General features: G+C 67.4%; 1 protein-coding gene across 1 annotated transcript; it reads left to right on the top strand.

Moving 5' to 3' along the window:
* Positions 1-339: 339 nt before the first annotated feature.
* On the top strand, positions 340-4,118 carry NPTX1 (neuronal pentraxin 1). Its single transcript, XM_058038694.1, has 5 exons — positions 340-790; positions 1,120-1,327; positions 1,754-1,998; positions 2,091-2,270; positions 2,347-4,118. Exons 1-5 carry the CDS (start codon positions 362-364, stop codon positions 2,566-2,568), a joined length of 1,284 nt encoding a protein of 427 aa, XP_057894677.1. The 5' UTR covers positions 340-361; the 3' UTR covers positions 2,569-4,118.
* The last annotated feature ends 4,329 nt before the right edge of the window (positions 4,119-8,447 follow it).

The following is an 8,447-nucleotide window of genomic DNA, read 5'->3' as shown; positions in this document are numbered from 1 at the left end:
ACACACGGACACACACACACGGACACAGGCAGACACACGGACACACACACACGGACACACACACGGATACACGGACACACGGACACACACGGACACAGACAGACACACGGACACACGCACGGGCACAGGCAGACACACGGACACACGCACGGACGCACGGGCGCGCTGTCACGCCCGCAGCCCCAGCCCCGCACGCTCCCGCTCCCGCTGCCGCTCCCGCCGCGCTCCCACGCGGTTCCCCCGCCCGGGCCGGGATTCCGCGCTCCGTGACGCCCCGCGCCGCCCCGCCCGGCCGCCATAAAAGCGGCGGCGCCGCAGCGGAGCCGGAGCGGGCCCGGAGCGAGCGGAGCCGAGCGGAGCCATGGCCGCGGGGCCGCCCGGCAGCCGCCTCCTGCCGCTGCTGCTGCTGCTGGGGCCGGCGCTCGGCCAGGGCCTGGGGCAGACGCGCTTCATCTGCACCTCGGTGCCGCTGGACGGGGACGTGTGCGCCGCCTCGGCGCTGGGCACCGGCTCGGCCGAGGAGCTGAAGGGCACCGTGCTGCAGCTGCGGGAGACGGTGCTGCAGCAGAAGGAAACCATCATGAACCAGAAGGAGACGATCCGCGAGCTCACGGCCAAGCTGGGCCGCTGCGAGAGCCAGAGCGTGCTGGAGCCGCCCGGCGAGGGAAAGGGCAGGAAGGGCTTCTCCAAGAACACCATGGGCGACCTGTCGCGGCCGGCCGCCGCCGAGACCCTCAGCCAGCTGGGGCAGACGCTGCAGTCGCTGAAAACCCGGCTGGAGAACCTGGAGGTACGCGAGGAGAGCCGGGGAGCCGCACAGCCGGGCGCCGGGAGACACGGGGAGCCGGGGCAGCCGCGCATCCCAGCGCGGGGAGCGCGGAGCCGGGCACCGGGCATCCCTCGGAGCCGGGCACCGGGCATCCCGCGGAGCCGGGCACCGGGCATCCTGGGAAGCCGGGCACCGGGCACCGGGCATCCCTCGGAGCCGGGCACCGGGCAGCTCCCAGAGCTGGGGCACAGGGCATCCCTCGGAGCCGGGCACCGGGCATCCCGCGGAGCCGGGCACCGGGAGCCGCCTCCCGGTAATAACATCCCGGCTCCTCTGCTCGCCCCTTGCAGCAGTTCAGCAGGATGAACTCCTCCAGCCAGACCAACAACCTGAAGGACATCCTGCAGAACAAGATCGATGACCTGGAGAAGCAGGTGCTGTCGCGGGTGAACAGCCTGGAGGAGGGCAAGCTCAGCCCCCGCAACGAGTCCGAGGAGCGCGGCAAGATCGAGAGCACCCTCACCTCGCTGCACCAGCGCATCAGCGACCTGGAGAAAGGTACCGGGCGCTGCCCACCCCCGGGACCCCCGGAGCTGCCCCGCCGCCGGGACCGGGCGCTGCGCCGATGCGGAGCCGCTCCCGCGGGCGGATCTGCCGAGCCCGTCCCGTTCCCTGCCCGGGAGCGCTCCCTCTCCCCCAGCTTGGCTGTCCCCGCGGAAGGGTCGGGACCGGCCGATCGCTGAGGTCCCTCCGTGCCCAAACCCTCGCTCGGTGGCTCCCGGGGCTGCCGGTGCCCGCGGGCTCGGTGCCGGGGACGCTCCGGGCGCTGCCCGCCCCGGGGATTAGGGAGCCGCGCGGCGCCGGAGGGATTTGCTCCTCGCTGCCATCTCAAGGCCCGTTACATAACGGGGTGGGGAGGGGGGGAACCCCCAAAGGGGCCGAAAGGGGGCCCGGCAGGAGCCCACCGCTCCCGCGCTCCCGCAGGCCAGAAGGACAACCGGCCCCCGGACAGGTTCCAGCTCACCTTCCACCTGCGCACCAACTACATGTACGCCAAGGTGAAGAAGAGCCTGCCCGAGATGTACGCCTTCAGCATCTGCATGTGGATCAAATCCAGCGCCTCCCCCGGCATGGGCACCCCCTTCTCCTACGCCGTGCCCGGGCAGGCTAACGAGCTGGTGCTCATCGAGTGGGGCAACAACCCCATGGAGATCCTCATCAACGACAAGGTAGGGCCCGGGGCCGCGGGGAGGGCTCTGGGCTGGGGGGCGGCGCGGGGGGACCCCCGAGTGACCGCCCCGACCCCGCCGCCCGCCCGCAGGTGGCCAAGCTGCCCTTCGCCATCAACGACGGCAAGTGGCACCACATCTGCGTCACCTGGACCACGCGGGACGGCGTGTGGGAAGCGTACCAGGACGGCACGCAGACGGGCAACGGCGAGAACCTGGCCCCCTACCACCCCATCAAGCCGCAGGGCGTGCTGGTGCTGGGCCAGGAGCAGGTAAGCGCCGGGGCCCCGGGGGGACGCGGGCGGCGCCCCCGGTGCCCGTGCCCCGCTGACCGCGGCCCCTCCGCAGGACACGCTGGGCGGCGGCTTCGACGCCACGCAGGCGTTCGTGGGGGAGCTGGCCCACTTCAACGTGTGGGACCGCAAGCTGAGCCCGGGCGAGGTGTACGGCCTGGCCACCTGCAGCTCCAAGGCGCTCGCCGGCAACGTCATCGCCTGGGCCGAGGCCAACATCGACATCTACGGCGGGGCCACCAAGTGGACTTTCGAGGCCTGCCGCCAGCTCAACTAGGGCCACGGACAAGCGAGAGAAACCTCCTCAGCGGGTTCTTTTATTTATTTGTTTGTTTCCTCCTTGTTTTGCGCAAAAACGACCGAGAACGAAGCCACCCGACTCGCCCCGGCGGCGGGGATGCCCCGGCAGCGGGGCGCCCGCCCCCGGAGCCCCACGACCCTCCGGTTTCTGTCTTGCCAACGTCCTTCAACGCCTGCGTGCCTTGGCCTGGCGCGGCTGCGCCCCCCCGCCGCCCCCCGGCCCGGCCCCCGCTTCGCCGCCGCTTCCCTCGGGCACCGGCGCCTGAAAAGGCCGCGGGGCCCGGCCCGGAGCCCGCCCGGGGCTCCTCTCTCTGCCCAGCCTGGCTCCCGGAGCTGGGGGAGAGCTCTGACATCCCCCCCGCCCAGCTGCGCTCCAGCCGGGACCCCGAGGAGGGGCGACCCCTCCGCTGACCCCCCTGAGGAGCCGCCCCTGCCCCGGAGCCCGTCCCGGGCACCACAGCCATAGCCCCGGGCTGCGGCGGGCACCTGGGGACCCCCGGCCCCGCTCCCCGACCTGCCGCACTCAGGTACCCCCGGCCCCGCCGCCTGCAGCCCCCCGAGGCTCCTTAGCTGGTGACAAATAGCCTTGACCGTCCCCTCCAGCCCAGCTCCCACTGACAGGTCTGAAGCCTTTCTGCTTTTGATAATACACTCTCTTGTTTCTCTTACTGTAAAGGGAAGTTTATTACCAATAATAAAAAAGGGTATTTTTATGAAGATAAAAAAAAATATATATATATAGAGTTATCAGCGCTCCCTGAGAAAAAAAAAAAGTGCTTTGAGATTCTGCAGGATAAAAAGAGATAAAGAAGCGTATTTTGAGATAACAGATGCATTTTGTATGGTTTCCTTTTCTAAACTCCTGGTTTGTACTACAGATTGCAGAAATCACTCCCCAGCCCCCCTCCTGCCCCCCCTGGGCGGCAGCGGAGGAGGAGGCCGAGAATTCACCCGGGGCTCCAGAGCCTCACGACCAACTCCAAAGATGCGGCAAAGACACGGGCGGAGCGGCGGAGCTGCCCCGGCACCCCCGAGCCGGGCCCCGCGCACGGCTCAGGGCAGCGGAGCCTCGGCCGTGCTCTTGGTGCGAGAAAATAAACCCCGAACCATCGAGAGTTAATTTGAGTTCCTCCCAAGCCCCCGTCCACATCGGCGAGCACAGGCACAACCTGCTGAGAACAACAGCGAGACCACGGCACGGGTTTATCTCCAGCCCCAGGTGCGTTGGATTTGCCAAAAAACCACGAAAGGGTGTGATGTCAACGCGTGTACATAGTGTACAGTAGGGGAGAGAATCGATGTATCTTAATTTGTCATTATTTTGCTAACCAAAGCTGTACATTTTTCCTACTCCCGGCTCTGTCTCCTTTGGGATTTGAAGGGGTTCTGACACCCCGTGCATCCGGCCCGCATCGGCAGTTCTGACAATGCACTGTTTCTACGGATTCTCATGCTTTTTCCATTTTATTGCTGGGATTACATGAATTGTTGACTTTATTTTTACACAATAAAGCGTGAAGAAAGACACCGGCCTCTCTCACATGTGTCTGTTCCCTGAGGAGCCAGTGCTCAGCCGCTTGTCTTTTTCCACAGGAAGGTTCTGTGCCTGCACGAAGCAGAGATTTCTGCCCGGTTCCTCTCGGAGCTGGCTCGGGCACTCCCTGAGCCTCTGTGCCAGGCTGTCTCCCTCTCCCGTTCCCTCTTTCCCTGCTTTATGTAACACGCCACACCAACTGACGCGTTTTTCCCTCGAGCCGCTGGCTGGAGCTCCCTGTGGGTCCTGCCAGGCCGGTGCGGGGACAGCGGCACCCGGGGCTCCGCAGGGGCTGCTCCCGGTGCGGGCACCGAGACAAAGCCGGGCCCGGCTGCCTCCGCTGCCCCGGGAGCCGGGCTGGGCCCCGGCCGCAGCTCCTGGAGCGCAGCGAATGCGTTCTGCCGCTCCCGGGGAATCCGGCCTGGGGCTCACGGGGTGATGGGGCTGCAGGCCACAGACGGGGACGGGCCAGCGCAGTGTCCCCAGGGGATCTGAGCCACAGACAGGGACAGGCCAGCGCAGTGTCCCCAAGGAATCTGAGCCACAGACGGGGACAGGCCAGCGCAGTGTCCCCAAGGAATCTGAGCCACAGACAGGGACAGGCCAGCGCAGTGTCCCCAGGGGATCTGAGCTGTGGCTCACAGGGTGATGGGGCTGCAGGCCACAGACGGGGACGGGCCAGCGCAGTGTCCCCAGGGAATCTGAGCCACAGACGGGGACGGGCCAGCGCAGTGTCCCCAAGGAATCTGAGCCACAGACAGGGACAGGCCGGCGCAGTGTCCCCAAGGAATCTGAGCCACAGACGGGGACAGGCCGGCGCAGTGTCCCCAGCGCTGTCCCCGAGAGCTGCAGCCTCCCCCTGACCCACAGGAATCGCATCGAAGGTACAGGGAGGGAAATAATTTATCCCTTGCAGCCAGCCCAAAGGGACCTCCCACACAGCGCCCCCGAAACGCCCCCATCCCGCTGCAGATGGGGACGGGAATGGGGTGGATCCAGCCCGGGACACGGGGACAGCGGCAGGGACACGGGGACAGCGGCGGGGACACAGGGCAGCAGCAGGGACACGGGGACAGCCCCGAGGGACACAGCTGGGGGAGTTCAGCAGAGCCCTCGATGCTGCCACGGCTGGGGACAGCGACCCTCAGCTCCCGGGGCTGGGGTGGCCCAGGGTGGGTCACAGCAGCGGCCATGGGAAGGGTCACAGCAGTGGCCATGGGAAATATCACAGCAATGGCCACGGAAGGGCCACTTTCACACCAAAGGCCACAGACAGGAGCAGAGTGACAAGGGCTGGGCACACTGGGGAGGGGACAGCTGGCACCGGGAATCTGCTGGGGCCGAGAGGAAAGGTGGGACACAGGGAAAAGGCGGGACAGAGGGGAAAGGTGGGACACCAGGACACCAGAGCTGTTTCAGAGCACTTCACTGAGCCCACGGGCACAGCCGAGGGTGATGTCCCACATCCCACACTCGGGGATGGGATGATGATGATGGGATGGGGATGGGATGGGGATGGAGGCTGAGGGAGCCGCAGGAACTCCTGCGCTCAGCAGGTAACAAACCCTGCCCATTGCCTCCGGGCTTCCCGGGCTGCGAGCGACCCTCGAGCTGCTCTTGGTCCCCCAAACCCTGCGGGTATCGATGGGAGCGCTCAGCTCAGGCAGAGAAGAGGCAGAGCAGCCCGGGCAGGGCCATGCCTGTCCCTGCCGCAGCTCCAGGCACGGCCCCAGCGGTGCCAGCTCCTGCGGGAGGGAGGGAAGGAGGGAAGGAGGATCCTGGCAGCGTGAGGAGCAGCCCGGCCCATCAATCTCACACCGTCCTGGCACTCCCGCAGCGCCGGGAGCGCGGCTCGGGTTTGGTGGCAGCAGCTCTGCGGCGACAGCCAGCCCCGAGCTGGGAGCGGGGAGCGCTGCCCGCGCCGAGCACTAAATCCAGCAGCTCTCGGAGCAGATGGGGATCTTGGGCTGCGTGAGGACAGGCCCGGGAGCCGGGAGATGGCTCACAAACACCGCCGGGGGCCAGGGCCGGTCCTCAAGGGCAGGAGCAGCTGGGATTTCCAGCTCTGATCCGGCTGCTCTGCAGGCACACGGCAGGGAGCGCTGGGCCGGGCTCCCTCCATCCTCCATCCTCTCTGGGGCTCCCAGGGGTAGCAGGACGTGATGGGGAGAGCAAAACTGAAACACTCAGTGTTTTACAGCGAAACACCCCCGAAAAACGGAGCCAGCGTGTCCTGGAACGGCCTCTCCCCCTCCCTGCGAGCACGGGAGCGCCCGGGGCCGCCTGCGAGCGGAGCTGCCTGCGGCAGCGGGACCGGCAGCGTCCCACAGCATCATCACCACCATCACCACCATCCCAGCAGCACCGCGCAGCCCGCGGCGGGCCTGGCGCTTCATCAGTGCCGGGGTCGGATTAATTAGCGGGGAACGAGTCACGGCGCGGCGGCTGCGGGAGCACATGGCCGCGGGAGCCCCGGATTAAAAATGCATGAGGCAGGGAACGAGGGACAGCCCCGACAGCCGGGGGGGCTCCGCGCGGGCACGGCGGGGCCGGGGAAACCACAGCAACGGCGGGCACGCGGCTGCGGAAAGCGCCGTGCCTGCATCCCAGCGGGGCTCGGGGGATGGAGATCCTCTCCTCCCTGGCACGGAGCTGCGAGGGGCAGGACATCCTCCCTCCCCAGCGGAGCTGATGGGGGTTCTACATCCCCTCATCCCCAGCGGAGCTGATGGGGGTTCTACATCCCCCCTCCCCAGCCCAGAGCTGATGGGGGTTCTACATCCCCTCATCCCCAGCCCAGAGCTGATGGGGGTTCTACATCCCCTCATCCCCAGCCCAGAGCTGATGGGGGGCTCTACATCCCCTCATCCCCAGCACGGAGCTGATGGGGGTTCTACATCCCCCCTCCCCAGTGGAGCTGATGGGGGGTTCTACATCCCCTCATCCCCAGCATGGAACCCCTGAGAGGTTCTACATCCCCTCATCCCCAGCATGGAACCCCTGAGAGGTTCTACATCCCCCTGTCCCCAGCACGGAGCTGATGGAGGTTCTACATCCCCTCATCCCCAGCATGGAACCCACGAGAGGTTCTACATCCCCTCATCCCCAGCACGGAGCCGGGAGCAGCAGCATCCCAGGGGGATCCCGGCCCTGGGGCTCGCAGCAGCTCCAGCCTGAGCTCCCCCGGCCGGCTCTGGGCGCCACCGGGAGGGTCCAGAGAGCACCCGAGGCTCCCCAGGGACACCGAGGGGCTCCAAGAGCCGCCCTCAGGCTGGCACGGGAGGAGGAGGAGGGCAGGGAGGCGGGCAGCGAACGCTGCAGCCGGGCAGGGCTGGGGACATCCCGGCTCGGCGAGGATGAAGATGAGGATGGATGGATCCCTGTGTGAGAGGGCGGGGGAACAGGGCCGAGCCCGGGGCACCGCGGGCAGCTGGACACGGCCCCGGGCACCGAGTCAAGGCCGACAGAGCGTTCCGGTCACGGCCGTGAGTCACGGGCTGCGACCGCGGCCCTCAAATGCCACTCGGGAGCCTTGGCCGGCACAGCCCCGGTTCCTACGGCCAAGGCACTGCCGTGGGCATCCCGGCCAGCGCGGAGCCCCCCTCCCTCCGGGGAGCACAGTCAGAGCCGGCCGGGCCCGCACGGAACCGGCGATCCCGGAGCCAGCGCTGCCGTTCACAGCCTGCCCACGGTGCTGCCACCCCTGCCAGGCGGGCACCGGGCACCCCATCCCTGCCCGGCGCAGGAACGGGGGCTGCCCCCGGCTCTGCCTTCTCGGATTCTGGTCCCAGCCGTTCCCCGGCTCCTCCTCCTGCGATCTTCCAGCTGCTGTCACCGTCACCTTGGCAGCTGCTGCCTCCCTCCTTCCCATCCATCCCGGGGATTATGGAGGCGCTGGGATCTCACACTCCGCCGAGGAGCTCCGGGCGGGTCCTCCTCCGGCTGGGGGTCCCGTGAGGGGTCCCGAGCCCATCCCGGGGCCGCAGAGGGGAATAACAGCCCGTGTCCCAGCGGAGGGTCCCCAGCCAGCCCCGCTCCGCCCTGGGACAGCCCGTGGGTGTGCACGGAGCACAGGCAGACTGTCTTCCAAAGCTGATTAAAAATAGATGCAGCATCAAACTAATTATGGAGATTAATTAGCATTTGTGGAGCAGAGCGAGCACAGGAGGGGGCACACGGGCAGGAGAGGGTGGTGCAGCGGGGTCAGAGCCCACCCTGGCACCCTCGGCGCTCCCCAGGACTGCGGGTACCGGGGCAGCACATTTGGGGGGTCCTCAGGCCCCCATTTGCCTCCGTGTCAGCAACAGATGCCAAACCCCACG

Source organism: Melospiza georgiana, chromosome 21 (assembly GCF_028018845.1).
Source record: "Melospiza georgiana isolate bMelGeo1 chromosome 21, bMelGeo1.pri, whole genome shotgun sequence".
NCBI classification, from domain to species: domain Eukaryota; kingdom Metazoa; phylum Chordata; class Aves; order Passeriformes; family Passerellidae; genus Melospiza; species Melospiza georgiana.
Note: the sequence above shows the minus strand (reverse complement) of the source record. Positions and strands in the feature narration are given on the sequence as shown.

Excerpts from the sequence above, each read along its gene's own strand:
- NPTX1 (XM_058038694.1), top strand. The coding sequence starts at position 362 with ATGGCCGCGGGGCCGCCCGGCAGCCGCCTCCTGCCGCTGCTGCTGCTG. Across the intron at positions 1,328-1,753 it reads CATCAGCGACCTGGAGAAAG|GCCAGAAGGACAACCGGCCC; the intron begins GTACCGGGCGCT and ends GCGCTCCCGCAG. Across the intron at positions 1,999-2,090 it reads AGATCCTCATCAACGACAAG|GTGGCCAAGCTGCCCTTCGC; the intron begins GTAGGGCCCGGG and ends GCCCGCCCGCAG.